This window comes from Aureobasidium pullulans (genome assembly GCF_000721785.1).
Source record: "Aureobasidium pullulans EXF-150 unplaced genomic scaffold scaffold_16, whole genome shotgun sequence".
In the NCBI taxonomy this organism is placed as follows: Eukaryota; Fungi; Ascomycota; class Dothideomycetes; order Dothideales; family Saccotheciaceae; genus Aureobasidium; species Aureobasidium pullulans.
This window is the reverse complement of record NW_021941036.1, coordinates 231,850-248,585: the sequence shown is the minus strand read 5'-3', so window position 1 is coordinate 248,585 and position 16,736 is coordinate 231,850. Positions and strand designations below refer to the sequence as shown.

Below are 16,736 nucleotides of genomic sequence, written 5' to 3'. Positions count from 1 at the left end.
CTCCCGCCGAGCACGTTCCGCCCGGCACGAGTGTCGCATGGAAACGCCACGCGAACCAGCCACAACAGCCATCTCAAAACGGCTATCCAAAAACTCCTTGCCTGAACACGAACAAGAAACAAGAAGCTTTACAAGCACGAAGTGTCAAGCTTTAATTCCACGACTCTCCAAGTACGTCTGTCAAACAATGATGTGGAACATGCTTGGATACAATTGCACATCCGCCTTCCGCTATCTTCGCATGAAGAAAGCCCTAGCCAAAACGCGGGCCTAGTTTGCAGATTCAACCAAAAGGCCCAGCCCGAATTACGTGTGCATCGCACACGCTTTGACGATATCGCACAGAGATGCCTTGTCTGATATCCACTCACGAGTCTGCACTCCACTGTTCAGCGCGGGCGGTTGCTCAGTGCATTCTGGTTGCAACTGCCGTTCTCGAAGCAAAGATGCGATCGTGCGAGCTTGCTTGCGCTATCTTGGAGCAAAGGTGAGCAAAGACCACTGGAGAAGGAAGCAGAGGCCTGATTGCGATTCGCTATTCGTGGATGCCGAGTGAGGGCAAGAAGCGTGCGTAGATTGCCTTGCCGCAGTGCAGAGTGCGAGCGAGGGAGGGACCTTGCATTAGCCGTGAAGAATCGATTCGACAAAAGTCATGCAACATCCATCCATGCTTCGCCTCGACGGCATCAATACTGTTGATTTGAAATAGCTGAAGGTGTGTACCAAATTTCGATTGAATTATTTCGACGGCAACATCGATGCCAGAAGATCGATCTATCAATCGTCCAATATTGTTTCTAGCTACTTGCACCTGTGAGCTGTGCTTTTTGTAGGATGCCGCTATCTATGCAGCTTCTCTGCGGAAGAAGTAGATGTAGGCGAACTTCTTCATCTCCTCGACATCACCGCCTAGAGCAACCTTCTCGTCGTTAAACAGGATCCAGCCTGGCTCCTTGCGGACGAAAGCGACGTAGTGTCTGTGTGGACTTGTCAGTACAATTCATTTGAGAGGTAGCAAGTGGTCAAAAGAACTTACCCGGCGTGGATTGAACCACCCTTATGGCAGACGATGGACTGAAGCTTGAAGTTAGCGGGCTTGTTGTCTTCTGCGACAGCCTTGCTCTCGGGCTGTTGAGCAGAAGCTTGATCACCAGCCTCTTGCTCCTCGCCAAAGTCACCAGTTGCGTCAGGGTGGTTGAAAAGCCATTCAACTGCACGCTCGACATCACCGCTGGTCTCCTTCAGTGCTTGTCGTGCTTGAGGTGCACCGAAGCCCATGTTGCCTAGCATCTCGATCTTCTCGGGATCCACTGCATTACTTGCACTTGCACCTGCACCACCTCCAGAAAGATCCACAGGCTCATCAATATCAGGATCTTCCATGTGCTCAAACAGCCACAAGCTAGCAGTCTCGGCATCCGTGTTACCAGTGGCGTGGAGAGCCTTCTCGCATCTAACTCGAGGGAATCCCATGGCTTCAAGCATACTGAGAGCAGCTTCATTAGGAACGAATGCTGTTGAGCCAGCACCAGCATCTGCAGCATCGTCAGGTAGAAGCTCTTCGCCAGGCTGTTGACCCTTGCTGCGGTATGCTTCAAAGTCGATGGTGCCCTCATCAACAATGACAGGGACGTCCTGCTTGGTGGGAACCCAGTTGACGATCTCAAATCGGCGAGCGTTGACGGCCAGAATGGAAGGGAAGGTCTTGAACAGAGACTGCTTGGTGAAGTCCTTACCACCACACGCACCGCAGTTCAGCTCGACGACTTCTGCAGCGGTAAACTCGTCCAGACAGCGCTGAAGAGTCACTGACTCGAACTCTTCAGTCTCCTTTTCTACTGAGCCATCGGGGCCAGGAGTGACTCCTTCCATCTTTGTGTCCTTCTGCAAGCGCTTGATGGGTACAGCGACGGAGATGTTTTCGGCCTCGTCTTGACGATAGCGGACCTTGTTGCAGTTCAGACATTGCAGTTTCTGTTCCATAACGAAGCGGAAGGCGTCGACAGGATCTGATACATCCTTGTAGTAGTCTTTTGCAGCGCGTTGCGAGCGAGAGATGAGCTTAAGAAGGTGAAGTAAGAACTCGAACGCATCTTGTTGTCGCATAGTGGAGAACTCTGAGTGGCCTCTGCCAATGAGGTGCTTGAGCATGGCGGGAGCAATACCCTTCTGGTGTGGCTGTTCTGTGGTGTCTTCAGAGGCAATGACATCGGGATTGGGGTTTGCGTAGCGTCCAGATAGCAAGCCGTCTGCCATTTTGCGAAGCTGGATCTCGATATCCTCAGCAGGGTCGGATGTCTTCGGCAGTTTCTCGTCAGGTCTGTAGTATCGCTGGGCAAACTCGGGCATGGCAAACAAGCTCTGCACAACACTGGCAAGGTAGCAACTGTTTCCCAGGTTCTTCAAACCAGTGAGGCCAGGGCCGCACATGGGCTTCAACTCCTTGCCATCTTCGTTGGTCATGCTGAACTCCCAGCGTAGATTCTGCTCGAGTTGCATTTCTGTCAAGCTCTTTTCCGTCTTCTGGCGACCAGCGATGTCAATACCCCAGTGGGCCAGGTGAGCAACTAGTTCAGGATCGGTACGCTCTTCGTTGCAAGCATAGCAGTAGATATCGGCACTACCATCGGCAGTCAAAGAGCCGAGCTTCACAGCAACGGGATGCCTTGTGGAATCCGTATGGGCCACACCGTGCGAGTTGCCACCTACACCCCCAAACTGAGATCTGCCACAGCCCAGGTTACCGCAAGTGAGACAGAGCCAAAGGTTCTCGTTCAAGTCACACTGAGAACAGTGACCCAAAGACTGCGACTCAATGTGGCGAGAAGTCTCCTGCTCTAGACACAGCGTATGTTCACAAGGAATCATCTCTTGTTCCCATGCCTTGACCTCCTCTTGCTTTGCGAAAGTGTTCGCCTTGAGCACACCGTCAACCACGGCTTGTAGGTTTCCCTGGCTCTTCTCGATGTCGTCGTTAGCGCATTCGAAGCACTTGACGCTCGAGACGGTGTCGAATCGGTCTTCTTCAGTTTCGGCGTTGATGGCCAGCTTTGACATCTTCTGTGGCGGCTCATCCCTGTGCTTCTGCTTGCGCGTGCGCTTGATGTTGAGGGCTAGAGGATGGTTGGCTTGTTGGGCGTGTTTTGCGCCATGCTGGCGTTCGGTGGCACATCCTCCGTTGAAGCAATGCAGGCAGACGTCCAGACCTTCGGGCGAATCGATGCTGTCGAAGCAAAGGGTGCAGTCTTCCCTGTAGACTGACTGGCTGGGGCGCGGCGGGCTCAGCGATGCTGATGATACGTGTGGACAGGCTGACATGTCGGTCGCAATTTGATGTGTTTGGATAGAGGGTCAAAGAGAGAGAATTGACAGACAAATGCTTTGTTTGCTCTCATGCTCGAAAGCTCCATCTTCGGTTGCGTCAGTCAACATGTCCGAAACGCGGGGTCAAACTCCGCTTGGAACTTTCACGAAAGCCATCATCACATGTCATCCTGGGTTAAACTTTACTTTATTCTTCATTACGGCGTCAAAGCAACAAGATATTTTGTACACGAAGTCCTCCATCTCTTCATTCATCCTCCAACGTCTTGCAATGCTGCTAAAGTCTCCTTTCTCATCTCCCCAACTCTCCGATCGATACCATCTCCTTAGTTGACGAACAGACTGTCCGAGTTGTCCGACAGGCTGTACTGCTTGATCATGTCTGCAAGCTTCTTTCCTTCTGCTGACCAGTTGACAGGTCCTGCTGAAGACACCTGGTAACGCACCCTGGATCTTGTTAGTGACGTGATCTCATGGCTGCATCATAAATTTTGCTCACCTCTGCTGGTCCTGGAATGTGTCCATCTTAGCTCTGCATCTGAAGACATATGTCTGGCAGACTGCGTTGGCAAACACCTCCTTCTCTCCGTTGCTCATCTCGTCTCTCATCTGCATGATGTCGTTGGCAGGTCTGCCCATGATCATCCTGCCCACATCGTCGAACAAACTCAACCACATCTGTCCAGTGTGATCGCTGACGTTGATACTCATGATGTATCTCCACTCAGGCTTGGGCCAGGCTTTATCACATTTTTCGCAACGCCATTCTCCGTCAGCTACCTCAACAACCTTCTTGTTGCATCCTTCTGACAAGCAGGCTGGGTATGCAAAGGTGCTGTCTGACTTGACGAAGACGATGGTAGCCTTCAATGAGAAGTAGTCTGTCGACTCGCCCATGCCCAAATTCTCATCCCGCACTTGAGCAATCGTCTTCATCTGGTCGTTACGTCCACTCGTTGACGTAGCAGCCATGCTATTGGCGTGTGAAGAGAATGTGTCGTTGCGACCCTGAGCATCGTACCAGCCCTTGAGCTTGTGAGCCTCGTCGATGTCGGGGTTGACGTTCATTGTGCCTGATGATAGAAGCGACAGACTGCGACCACCAAAGTCGCTGACCTTGACACCCTTGAATGCAATGACGGTCTCGGTAGCGACGTCAAAGGTCTGAGCAGTGTTGCCCCAGATGGTGAGGCGAACGTTGTAGCCAGTGTTATCGACCAAAGTCAACTCTCTCTTGTTGAAAGGCTTAGATGTGGTCTTGGAGACGATCTCGTTAACATCGCCAATCTCCTTGAGCACACCGATGGTGTCAATGGTTGTGTCCTTCTCTACACTTTGGAGGTCGGCAAGGGTAGTGAAGTTGTAGGTGATTTCGGGAACGCCTTCGTTGTCTTCAGCCTTCTCGATGTTTGTATCCCTCTCAAAGGTGAGCTCGTAGTCGTGGTTGACGTTGGAGAACTGCTTCTTGGCCAGCTGAACCTTGCAAGAAGACACATAGTAGACGGAGCCCTCTTGCAAGACGTCGTACCACTGGTCAACAGCCTCCTTGAAACCGGTGGCTCTGATCTCACCACTCTCATCGAGGAAGTTACAGCTGAAGAGCTTGCCCTCGCCGTTCTTGTTGTGCCACGTCTTGATCTCACCCTTGTGCGAACATCTAGCCTTGATAGTCCACCTGGGCTGGTAAGGTGATAGGGCTTCGATTGGGTAGATGTTGCCTCCCTGAGGACCTCCTTGGCCACTGGAGCGTGTAGGCAATTGTCTTTGCGGGGCTGACTGCTGCTGTTGCTGTTGTTGCTGGGGCTTGTTGCCGTAGAACTGGTTGCCAGAGATGCTGGCGGGCTGTGCTTGTGGTGCAGGGGCTGCTGCAGGTTCGGATTCGGACTTGACCACTTCGAGCGGGCCAGGCTGACCAAGCTTTTCGCATTCGCCGTACTCGTCGAGGACTTCCAGATCGATGATAACGAGGATACTGTGAGAAGATTAGGAACAGTGACAGATAGATGACCATCACAGAACTTACGGCTTATCCTTGACCGAGTTTGCCTGGAACTGCTTGAGCTTCACAAGGGAGCCCTTCTTCAGCTTGCCATCGTGCACAATGTGGTTAGTCTGCTGGGCAAGCATGCTCTGGATGAAGTTGACGGTATCGTTGAAGACGACGCGGAATCTCTCAACACCGGTTGTTGAGTTGTTCATGGGCTTGATCTGAACACATTGGACAACAGGATCCATAATCTGCTCTCCGGCGAACACGCGGCGGAGACAGCCAGTCGTGATGGCGTCCATAGGGTTGGCCATGATTGAAACGAAGGTGTACTTGATGGACGATTCTCTGATACAGGCGCACAATCTGAATGACTTTTGTTAAGATGACGACAAGAATGTAAGGATTATCGTATTGATTGCAAGAGCTGTTGCAGAAGGCGTGAAAGTAGGAAGGTACGCCACGAGACTTTTGGAGACGCGTCGCGCGTCTAAGGCAGAAGTGGTCTTGGCGTTGCCGCAAGTTTGACCTATGAAGGCATCTCGAAGGTATCATTATCTTGTATCAACTGACACCCAGAACGAGCTGATCCATGAGATTGAGGAGAATATGTACTGGTATCGACTGTCTGTGTATATATCATAGCCCACCGTGCACTTTCGTCTTGCCGTGAGCATGCAGTGTTTCACGAGAACCTCCGCCCGTGTTTGCATGTAGTTGTTCACAACATTCATGAGTTGCTCGGCTTCAGCTCGTTTTTGGTTCATATCTCAACGAGTTCACATGTTATACACTCAAGTGTTATTGGGGGCCACTTGGTGAATTATCTGGGCCTATTAAGCCGCCACATGGTTAAGAAGATATCATCGTTGAATATGTATTGCGAAATGACTGGTTGAAATGCTTGTTTGAGTTATCACCCTGACCCATCAGCTGGTTGGCAACACTTTGATATCAACAGGTCATCGACCGTGCCAAACAATTATTCAAGTTGTCTCGAGATTGAAAATGGTGCAAGCTTTTGTTGACATAGTAAAATGCTTCCCACGCGTTATGCTCCTGGCCTCTGCGTGCTAAAGAATATCTTTCTCCTTGCCTCCGCCTCTCGAACAATCTCAGCACTCAATCTCAGGCTCGGTGCGAGATGAGCCAGTCTGTTCAGCTCCGAAACCACCTCTGAAATGATGACTTCTACAGATATGGTAGGAGGAAGGAGAGCAGCAAGCTTTGGCGACATGGTCGCTCCCATGACCAAGAGTGTCTGAGAGACAAGACTGAGAGCACCCTGCCAGAGGTACGGAAGATGGCCGACTTGACTGTGATCGCTGTTAGCTTTGTGTTTTATGACAAGAGGAATCACGCGAACTTACTGTGCAGAAACATTGTCAATCTGCCTCAAGCACGCTTCGAGGCATTTGCGGCAGTTCTCTCTCACCACTGGATCAGAGACAGCGTTTTCGTCTGAGAGCACGGCAAAGACATAAGGCCGGAAAATTATCGTCCTGCAAGCAAAGTATCGTAATCGCAAACAGACCTGACCAGGCGAGTCCTTGGAAAGTGTTGTCATAGGGAATTTTATCGGTTGTGGCAGACCTTCATACCACTGCGATAGTTGAAAGTCGAGTTCAGCAGTGACCCGTGCCAGCTTCGAAGTAGGCGCTGTGGTCGGTGTCTTGACGTAAAGCAGATGGCTGACTCTGTTCAGAAGTCTGCGAAGTGCGATCTCGGCCAGGAAGTACCATAGTTCATCTTTGCTGGTATATTCTCCTTCTATGTCGGAGAAGGGGCCCGGAAGTCCTACCGTGTCCTCGAAGTTGACGATACCAGAGTGCGGAAGCTCCAACTCAGCAAGCAAATCCGATTCTGCCAAAAGGGTATCCCAGAACAATCTCACAAGGAGCTCTCTTTGAGGAGTCGGTACTCGGTCGGGAACACCAAGAACTAGCTGTAGCTTAGTAGAAGCTATGGTTATCATGTTCCATGCTTCTAGTGGTCGTACAAGATAGAACAGATAGGCCGCCGCTAGTATGTAGCACTGAACCGCAGGTATGTCATTCCGTATCGCCAAGTTCGGTATGATCTTCCAGGCAGATGCGAAGTAGTCAACACCTCGAGGCTCTCCATAGTGGGGGAGTCTCGAGATACTACCGCTGTGAGCTGCTGATCCCAGGGCAAGGACCAGCAAAACCAAACAACTGTCTGCTCCTTGAATGAAGCCGACCGAAGTGGCTTCACGGTAATGATTTGGCCACGCGTGTGGATTCACACATGCGTACCAGACGTTGACCAAATCGAAGTATGAGCTCGCAAATACAGCCGTGTTCGCCATGTCTGGCCGAGGATAGTGAGGAAGATTTATGGGAGGTCGAGACATTTCCAGCTCTACCAAGACCTGCGGATCTAAAGGCTGCGATACCAAATCGCGAATGAGTGGCCACTGCAAAAGATTCAAAGCAGGAGTGGTGTGCTTTTTAGGAATGGTTGAAATGTTGACACTATCCCAGGTTCCGAGACCATTCAGGCGATTGTTCTCTAAAGCAACGCTGCAGCTGATGCGTCTCGTAGATGCATCGTCTGCGGTGCTAGTGCTTGCAGCGGGAGAAGTTCCCATCTGCCCAGCTACTCTCGGGATGTTGGCATTCATGTTCGCTGTGGTCATGGCGGCTTGCAACATGTCTTCGAGATGGGACAGTCTTTCTAGAATGAGTTTGTCACCAGCATCTAATTTGACACCAGGCTCTCGATACACACATCGTGCATCGAGTTCGACACACAATTTACACCTCGCTAAACAGACAGTCAGCTATGTTAGCATTTTTTGATTAGATCTGACATACGTTTTCCACCATCGCATCGTGACTTTCTACTGCGACAAATCTCACAAGCAATTATGGCTCGTTTTCGAGGATAGTCGAGTGGCTCATGGGCCAAACCCCGGGATGGTTGTTCGTTCGGCGTTCCATCTTGAGTAACGCCATCTCTGGGAGACTCGGAGACTGTACGTGGCCTTTTGTTGGGACTTGCTTGCGACATGACCTGTCCTTGAAGGTGTGGATGTTTCAAGAGGTTCGTATGTGTAGAGCAGAGTGCGACCTTTCGCGCTAAGGTTGTTTACCAAGTAGTTCTGAGAAGTCGAAATGATATGTTCATGATACTGTAGACTGGTATCTGAGTACAGCCACGAGTGTTGGGCATCGACGCAGGTGAGTATTCCGAGTATTATCACGTAGTAGAAACATCGTGCCTGCAAAACGAGTGCAGAACAAAGAACACGACTGGGATGCGGGACGAGCGGAGTCGGTCATTTGGGAAATTGATACCACGCGTGCGAGATCTCCTTATAGAACGCCTCCTCGCCTTTACCATGAATTGATATCGTCAAAAGTATGTCAGAACATGGTGTGAGAATCTCCTTAATTTGAGACGTGTCATGGAGAAGTTTGCACTGGATCTCTACCACATGACAGTTGCTAGACCTTTTTGCTCCATACCTTCGTGTGATCAGTTGCAGTGTTGGAAGACGGCAGGCGCTGATTAAGAGGAGCTTGTGCGCTCTCTATCGACTCTGAGACTTGACCTTCTCCACGTTCACACCTTCCTCCCAGGGTCGGCCTCGGCCCGGCGCTAGCGCGTGTAACCCGCATGTAACGAATTTTTTTTGGAAGCAGCGACAACGCCGCATCTTTTGTCGCATATTCAACCAAGACACGCAAAATGGGAAAGAGAGAACGCGAAGAGGCTACGGCCACAGTTGACGCCGAGGTCCACAAGAAGGCAAAGAAGGACAAGAAGGAGAAGTCCGAGGACCCTGAGAAGGCAGCCAGAAAGGCGGCAAGAAAGGCAGCAAAGGCAGCTGCTAAGGTCGAAGGCACATCTGCTGAGGCATCTGCCGACGATGCAAAGGCAGAGGCCAAGAAGCAAAAGAAGGCCGCAAAGGCTGCTAAGACCGAGTCAACAAGCACCACCACCGAGGCCGTCGCTGCCCCCGTTGCCGCGACTGGTGGCTACACCGAGCATCCTGGCTTGACCGCTCTGCCCCAATCCGAAATTGACGCTTTCATCGCCGAGAAGTTCATCTCCGTCACCGACGAGTCCAAGGCATCGCCCGCTTACAGACCCATCACCTCGTTCGACTACGTGCCCATTACCGATAAAGCCCAGCGTGCGCCGTTCGCCAACTTCAAGACCCCCTCGCCCATTCAGGCTGCTGCATGGCCTTACCTTTACGCTGGAAGAGATGTCATTGGTGTTGCCGAGACTGGTTCCGGCAAGACCATGGGTTTCGGTGTTCCTTGTGTGAGATACATTTCTTCCCTATCCGCCAAGGAGCAGAAGAAGGGCATCAAGGCTTGCATTGTCTCTCCTACCAGAGAGCTTGCTGTGCAGATTCAGGAGCAGCTTATCAAGCTGGCCGAGCCTGCAGGCTTGAAGGCCGTCTGTGTCTATGGTGGTGTGAACAAGGACCAGCAGCGTGCCACTCTTACTGGTGCCCACATTGTCGTAGCTACCCCTGGACGTTTGAACGACTTCGTCAGCGAGGGATCTATTGATCTCAGCAACGTCACCTACGCTGTTCTGGATGAGGCTGATCGCATGCTTGACAAAGGTTTCGAGGAGGAGGTTCGCAAGATTCTCGGCAGCTGTGCACCCACTGGCCGCCAAACTCTCATGTTCACCGCAACATGGCCTCCGTCAGTACGTGAGCTCGCCGCTACCTTCATGAAGAAGCCCGTCCGCATCAACATTGGTGAGAACACCACTGGAGAGCTCCGTGCCAACACCAGAATTACCCAAGAAGTTGAGGTTATGGACTCCTACGACAAGAACGACCGCCTCATCTCCCTCCTCAAAAAGTACCAGAGTGGAAAGAACAAGGAGGACCGTATTCTGGTTTTCTGCCTGTACAAGAAGGAGGCAACCAGAATTGAGGGTTTCATTCGTTCCAAGGGCTTCAACGTTGGTGGTATCCACGGTGATTTGAGCCAGGACCAGCGCCAAAGGAGTTTGGATGCCTTCAAGGCCGGCAAGGTCCCTCTTCTTGTTGCCACTGATGTCGCTGCCAGAGGTCTTGATATTCCCGCTGTCAAGGTTGTTATCAACGTCACTTTCCCTCTGACTGTCGAGGACTACGTCCACCGCATCGGTCGTACTGGCCGTGCTGGCCAGGATGGCAGAGCCATCACTTTCTTCACTGACCACGAGAAGGCTCTCGCTGGAGGTCTGATCAACGTTCTCAAGGGCGCCAACCAGCCCGTTCCCGAGAATCTCATGAAGTTCGGTACCACCGTGAAGAAGAAGGCTCACGACGCATACGGTGCTTTCTACAGAGATCCTAGCGAGATGAAGGCTGCCACTAAGGTCACCTTCGATGATTGATTTGTTCTTGGGTATACCTGACTGAAGCATGCATATTACGGCGTTACGGAAGGATATTGTACGACATAGATGGTCCTTAGTTATATTCACCCAAAAGTATTATCTGAACCTGTATAACCACTCTCAAGTCCAGAATGCAGTGACTTGAACACACAATTTGAGTTTGTCTCTCTCTGGCGATAATTATTTTGCTATCGCAGGCCTTGGCAGTTCTTCGGGGATGTGAGACGGGCACCGTTGAGAGCGCGGCCTTGACATCGGCGACCTTTAGCTTTACAGTCATAGATAAAGATCACTTTGACTTTGATCTCTCTACACCCCAACTCTTCACGTTCCAACTCACAACTAAGAATCAAGCATGTGTAAAGGCGCCGTGTGTGACAACTGCAGTCAGTATCCTTCCCCCGCCACCTGCCGCATCTTACATCTCAGCCAGCCTTGTCTATGAAGTAATCTACCAGCCTCTTTGCTGACCACTCTCGTAGGCAAGCGCACCTGGTTCGGCTGTGGTGCGCATGTACCATCGGTCATGGACTCTATACCTAAGAACGAATGGTGTGATTGCGATCCCAAAACCGAGAAGAACGGCACAGAGTACCCTCCTATGGGTGAGTTGATCGTATTGCTTATGTTGAATGAGCTGACAGATGTCTTGCAGGTAGCATGACTGGTGTAGCAAAAGCTATGGCAGGATACTAGTAGCAGTTCGAATCACCTTGGATCGATCAATTGGACATTTTTTGGAATTTCTCACATGCTCGTCATTCTCGAGGACCATGAGCAAGGATCTTTAATTGGATAAATACTGTCAAGCTTGACGAACTTGACAACTTGGCATCCAACATTCCTTCCCGCCTTCTTTCTGCAGCTGTGACTTCATTGCTCTTTACATTGGCCTAGTTATACCAGCCATTTGATTGTCATGGTGTGAAAGCAGATTCATATCTCCGCTGGGCTTGACGATCTCACTCCCTTTGCTGACCACTAATCCATCGTTTGTGTATTTCTAAACCACGAGACCCATGCCGCAAGCTATATTAGCAAGTCAAGGCAAGTCATCGGAGTTCTCAACAGCCACCAAGATTTCTCATTCGTCAATTATTGAGTGCAGTAATAAAATAGCATGAACAATGGCCAGCCAAAACAAGGTTTGGAGGAGCCGAAGTGTGTACCTTTCAAGGCCAAGTCTCTCACCTTGGTTGCCCTGTTCCTTAACCAAAACCTGCAGCAAAACATCATTTTTGTCGCAAGCCGTGCAGTCCATGGTGTGTACTCGCGCCTCATGATGCGCTAAACACAATGATCCTGTAGACCACACCACCTTATGACAGCATAGTACAGGTATGATGAGGCTGCCAACGATGGCTGGATGAAGATATCCAGCCCTTCCTTTTCCTACATCTGCGAGCCCCTCTTTGTACGAGCATTTCTTTCCTCCAGACTGCCTCGAGCTCTCAGCAGTGTAACATGTCAAATGCAATCGAACCGCAAGTAGGCACTCTGAGGCCACTGTTCTGGGCCCACGTGTCTACGAATAGCAACGGCCAACCCAGAGTCCTACACTCCTATACGCTTGACCCTCGAGCTTCTGACGAGGACAGTGATGAAGCAGATTCATCCATCCTAACATCGGACAATAGGTCAAGCCGTCGCCCAAGCTCTTCCATCTCCTCGACTTCTTCCACCTCCTCAACCGAATCAGCAACTTCATCGCAAGCAAGCTGTGAAACTGGACAGTCAATCCGAGTTAGGATCCGACGAGTACCTCAGAAGTGCAAACCAGTCTTGCGGAGATGCTGTTCACCCGTCACCGAGAGCTTACGCGAGATACGGCAGAGACAATCAGAGGAAGACTTGCGACTTCTCTACGAGGCACAGACGTTGGCCTATCTGAACGATGCGATCCACTTCTGATTCTCGCAAGCACAACTGCAATCAGCAAAGTGGCACTGGATATAGTGGCATCACAGATCACAGAAGATGTCGTGGTCGAGAACGAGAGAGCTCAAATCAATGGAAGCCTCGGCGAAACACCCGCAAACATTGCGTCACCGCATCGACCCCACCAGAAAACATCATGGTGCTTACTAAAGCCTCATTTTCCAGATGCCGAGTTATCCTTTTGGGCAATTGCGAAGAAACAGATACTTTTATTTGCTTCGAACCTTTCTCTTTGCGACAAACAAAACCTACCACCTTAATTTCTAAGAAAAGTCTCGACAACCAGAAACAACAGACACAATGGTCAACATGCGTGCAGTCGGTACAAGCTCACCTTTCAAGCTTCAATTGAGCTATTCATCAACTAACACAACATACAGATATCAAGGAGGGCAAGGGTCCCGCAACCTCCCTCTTCATCAACGAGATCGAACGTCCCAAGCCCACGGCCGCTCAAGCCCTCATCCGCGTCAAAGCCTTCGGTCTCAACCGCATGGATCTCCTCCAACGCGAAGGCCAATACCCCGTTCCTCCCCAAGCACCCAAGACCCTCGGTGTAGAATTCAGCGGTATAATCGAAGAACTCGCTTCTGAGAGCGAGAGTGGTTTCAAGAAGGGTGATGCTGTGTTTGGTCTGGTGTACGGTGGTGCTTATGCCGAATACATTGTCGTCAGCACGCATATGCTTGTGCACAAGCCTGATGAATTGAGTTTTGAAGAATGTGCTGGTATCCCTGAGGTTTGTTCTCCCTTCTCCCCTCCCCTGCATACCCTTTTCTTTTCGCAGGCAAGATACTGACTCGAAGGAAAACAGACATGGATCACCGCCCTCCAAGCAATGTACATGGTAGCAGACTACAAACCCAACCAATCAATCCTCTGGCACGCCGGCGCCTCCAACGTCTCAATCGCCGGAATACAACTCTCAAAAGCCGACTCTGCCTCCAAAATCTTCGCAACCACCCGTTCAGACGAAAAGAACAAATTCGTCGTCGAAAAGTTGGGTGCCACCGCCGCTTTCAATTCCGAAACCCAAGATTGGGCTGAGGAGGTGCTCAAGGCTACGGATGGAAAGGGTGTGGATATCATTGTTGATTTCATGGGTGCTGGCTTCTTTGCTAGTAACTTGAAGGCTGCGGCCAGGGATGCGCATATTGTTACGCTTGCTGCTTTGACGGGTATGAAGTTGCCCGCCGAGACGGATATGGGTGCTTTCCTGTTCAAGAGAGTCAGACTGGAGGGTTCGACTTTGAGAGCAAGAGATGAGAAGTACCAGGGCAAGCTCAGAGATCAGCTTGTCGAGCACGCTCTGCCCAAGTTCAAGGATGGCACTTTCAAGGCTTACGTCGAGAAGGTCATGGATTGGGAGAAGATTGTCGAGGCTCATCAGCTCATGGAATCTAACAAGACCAAGGGCAAGATCATCATGACTATCGACTGGTAGATTGTTGGTTGTTAGGTAAATCTTTCTCCTGGTATGCATACGAAGTTACGTTACGATCATGCCTATCTAATGTGCTAGAGTGAGTCTGAAGAAGGTACATAAATGTTCTTCCTCCTCGGTAGTTCGACCGGGTGATGGAAGATTCTCATGACACGGCAGCCAAACTGGCTTCTGGTAAAACCAAAGACTCGAGAGTCTCGTTGGATTGGCCATTCACGACTGGTCTCTTCGTCCCAGACCGTCGGACAGTAGGTTTCAGCTCGTCCTCGGAGCCTTCTGTGACTGTGGGCGCTCCCTCTTCCTGAGCATGTTCTTCTGTAACACGCGGCAGCTTCTTGTCCTTCGGCGTCAAAAGATGACGAGTGTATGCTCCTTTCGCTAGGCTCTTCGCTTGTCTAGACACTTGCCTGTCGACAAGGTACCAGACGACTTGGATGCCAGCCTTTGACAACGCCTCGACCTGTTCCATCAGCCTGGTGAAAGCGTTCGTCTCTCCGGAAGTTCCATCCCTTGATGATCGTCCGAATTTGCAGCGGGGATGCGAACATGTCATTCCTTCGATCAACGCAACGGAGCTGCTGGCGATAATCAGACGAAAACGTGACACAGCTCGAATCTCCTCATCAGTCCAGCGATAGAGGTCCGCCAGTTCTTTTATCATACGCTTCCTGTCTGGTACAACTCTTGTGCGAACCACCTTCAAGGCTTCCGTGGCGACGGCCAGGTCTGGTGATATACTGCGAGGCGAGGAAGAAATCGGCCTCAATCGATAAGTCAGGGGAAGGGATCGAGAAATATTGAGGGCCGAATTTTCGTGAAAATAGACGCCGATGCCAACATATTCCAGAAACTGGTCGACTTCTGGAGGACCGGCAGTAGCAATGGTGACGATAAGGGATCTGAGAGTGCTGCCGCTTGAGTCGTAGATTGTGTGATGGATTGGGTGTGTAACTTCCGGTACGTTTTGGCCTCTCAAGACTGGACGAAGCCACATCAGATTGCAGAAGGCACATTCGTAGGATCTGAGTGGAGATTCCGAATGTGTTGAATCATGATCGAAGCTTTTGTCAAATTAGTCCTTGTGAGTGTTCAATCCAAGACCACAGTGAGACTGACCCGAGTGCTGTATGATTGACATCTTGTAATTCATGAAGGAAGCCATACCATCCTTGTACTTCAGCATCCTTCTCAGGCAAGAATCTCGCTTGAGGTCCACAAAGCTTCTCAAAACGACTTCGGTCATGGTTGGTGTGATCTTTAGTGAGCTTCTCATGGAGAGGTTTGGCATCAACATGGCCGTCGCCGGGATTGTTCTACAGATCATGGGTATCCTCGATCGCAATTGGCGCAAGGGCTAGTAGAGTCTCAATTGCTGAGTCGTCTTGTGGCGGGTGGAGATGTTTGAGCAAGCGTTCGATGGTAGTTCGTACCATGGTATCAGTAGGCTCCAGTGTCTTGGGAGGTGAATACTGGGTTGATGTAGGAGACAGATATGCTTTGGTGATAGAAGGGTAGGTAAATGAATGGACGCAGGAAAGAGAATAAGCAGGGCTGACAGGTGATGGACGATTGAGCACGAGTTCGGTAATAGAGGCTTCGAAGTTGGAGAATAGACCTTACTGTGAGTTTTGACACGTGCTTGTAATAGAGCGAGGAAGGCACAAACGTCTGCAAGCCAAGCCACAAGTCTCGCAGTTGCCATACATCTTTAGAGTGGCACTTTTTTTTACTAAAGTTGAAAGATATTAAGAAACTACAAGCGGAAAAGCCTAATTCGTAATGCTGCCATTTTCAACCAAAGATGTTGCTTTGAAGTCTTATTCTAGCTTCTCCTTATAAGACAAAGTGTCTTTGCCATGCTGAAGATTGTTCGAAGTGTATCCAGAATATTTCTCTAGTGTCTAGATGAGCGGTGTTTCCTCATTGACAACGAGATTAACTTGTACTTCCACGCACAATTGCATGAGCTATCAAATTGGCACACCCACTTGTAGTATAAGATTCCCGAGGTGCGGTGAAAGATCTTCCAAAAGAATTGCTGGTGGGGTTGTGGCGTGCATGATGCTGTCTTTGTTTCAGACCACGCGGGTGTCTGCATACCTACCCATGCAAAGGAAATCTTCAGGAGCCTGCAAACCATTTCCCTGTCAAACGAGATCTGGTAACACAAGTTGTCGTCCATCCTTCGCTCTGTTGGGAAAGGCTAGTGTTCGTGGTCCAAGGTCCTGAATGAGAGGTATTATCAAGCGTGGGAAATCTGTTTGGCCAGCGTATGCAGCTACTCCAAGCTCCCAAGCACCAAACACTTCCAAGGATTTAATCATCGATATACACAATGTTTCTGGGAACTCAGAATGTATCCAACGAGAGGGCAGATAATTCGATCTCTCAGCGAACCCTCTCTGAGGTCTTGATAGTATCGTGCATTATGATCGATAGTAACATGTAGTGTCTGCCCTCAGCCGAACCGAAGCCACTCTGACGAATGTTTGTCGGTCTCCGTTTGTTACGGTCTGCAGGTCTCACGAATGAGTAACGCACGAAGCAAGACCACCTGTCTTTGATCAGCATTCGAGAGACGCGCTCAGTCGACCTCTGATAAACTGAAGCTTTCGCTGTTGCTCCTGCTGCACCTCCTACTCCTGCCACGATACCAAAATCTAC

At 50.4% G+C, this 16,736-nt stretch overlaps 8 protein-coding genes across 8 annotated transcripts; 4 read left to right on the top strand and 4 right to left on the bottom strand.

Annotated features, from left to right (window-relative positions):
- Positions 1 to 624: 624 nt before the first annotated feature.
- M438DRAFT_323523 (ubiquitin carboxyl-terminal hydrolase 14) lies at positions 625 to 3,403 on the bottom strand. Its single transcript, XM_029903014.1, has 2 exons — positions 1,037 to 3,403; positions 625 to 977 (listed from the first exon to the last, which is right to left on the bottom strand). The coding sequence occupies exons 1-2, from the start codon at positions 3,316 to 3,318 to the stop codon at positions 845 to 847; spliced, it is 2,415 nt and encodes an 804-aa protein (XP_029758139.1). The 5' UTR covers positions 3,319 to 3,403; the 3' UTR covers positions 625 to 844.
- Positions 3,404 to 3,650: 247 nt separating this feature from the next.
- M438DRAFT_278827 (replication factor-a protein) lies at positions 3,651 to 5,559 on the bottom strand (the record flags this gene model as incomplete). The annotated part of the gene is made up of 3 exons (XM_029901035.1): positions 3,651 to 3,771; positions 3,824 to 5,296; positions 5,348 to 5,559. 3 exons carry the CDS (start codon positions 5,557 to 5,559, stop codon positions 3,651 to 3,653), a joined length of 1,806 nt encoding a protein of 601 aa, XP_029758138.1.
- A 505-nt stretch (positions 5,560 to 6,064) lies between these two features.
- M438DRAFT_301560 (uncharacterized protein) lies at positions 6,065 to 8,552 on the bottom strand. Its single transcript, XM_029902103.1, has 3 exons — positions 8,149 to 8,552; positions 6,682 to 8,098; positions 6,065 to 6,627 (listed from the first exon to the last, which is right to left on the bottom strand). The coding sequence occupies exons 1-3, from the start codon at positions 8,342 to 8,344 to the stop codon at positions 6,363 to 6,365; spliced, it is 1,878 nt and encodes a 625-aa protein (XP_029758137.1). The 5' UTR covers positions 8,345 to 8,552; the 3' UTR covers positions 6,065 to 6,362.
- Positions 8,553 to 9,025: 473 nt separating this feature from the next.
- On the top strand, positions 9,026 to 10,998 carry M438DRAFT_398894 (DEAD-domain-containing protein; the record flags this gene model as incomplete). Its single annotated transcript, XM_029909388.1, has 2 exons — positions 9,026 to 9,172; positions 9,215 to 10,998. 2 exons carry the CDS (start codon positions 9,026 to 9,028, stop codon positions 10,685 to 10,687), a joined length of 1,620 nt encoding a protein of 539 aa, XP_029758136.1. The 3' UTR covers positions 10,688 to 10,998.
- Positions 10,999 to 11,007: 9 nt separating this feature from the next.
- Positions 11,008 to 11,754, top strand: M438DRAFT_301554 (uncharacterized protein). The gene is made up of 2 exons (XM_029902102.1): positions 11,008 to 11,076; positions 11,173 to 11,754. The coding sequence occupies exons 1-2, from the start codon at positions 11,046 to 11,048 to the stop codon at positions 11,352 to 11,354; spliced, it is 213 nt and encodes a 70-aa protein (XP_029758135.1). The 5' UTR covers positions 11,008 to 11,045; the 3' UTR covers positions 11,355 to 11,754.
- Positions 11,755 to 11,804: 50 nt separating this feature from the next.
- Positions 11,805 to 12,631, top strand: M438DRAFT_347659 (uncharacterized protein). Its single transcript, XM_029905953.1, has one exon. The coding sequence runs from the start codon at positions 12,155 to 12,157 to the stop codon at positions 12,599 to 12,601; it is 447 nt and encodes a 148-aa protein (XP_029758134.1). The 5' UTR covers positions 11,805 to 12,154; the 3' UTR covers positions 12,602 to 12,631.
- Positions 12,632 to 12,806: 175 nt separating this feature from the next.
- Positions 12,807 to 14,135, top strand: M438DRAFT_398892 (quinone oxidoreductase putative). Its single transcript, XM_029909387.1, has 3 exons — positions 12,807 to 12,950; positions 13,009 to 13,367; positions 13,443 to 14,135. The coding sequence occupies exons 1-3, from the start codon at positions 12,929 to 12,931 to the stop codon at positions 14,070 to 14,072; spliced, it is 1,011 nt and encodes a 336-aa protein (XP_029758133.1). The 5' UTR covers positions 12,807 to 12,928; the 3' UTR covers positions 14,073 to 14,135.
- An 82-nt stretch (positions 14,136 to 14,217) lies between these two features.
- Positions 14,218 to 15,191, bottom strand: M438DRAFT_323506 (uncharacterized protein; the record flags this gene model as incomplete). Its single annotated transcript, XM_029903013.1, has 1 exon — positions 14,218 to 15,191. The coding sequence occupies exon 1, from the start codon at positions 15,064 to 15,066 to the stop codon at positions 14,218 to 14,220; it is 849 nt and encodes a 282-aa protein (XP_029758132.1). The 5' UTR covers positions 15,067 to 15,191.
- Between the last annotated feature and the right edge of the window lie 1,545 nt (positions 15,192 to 16,736).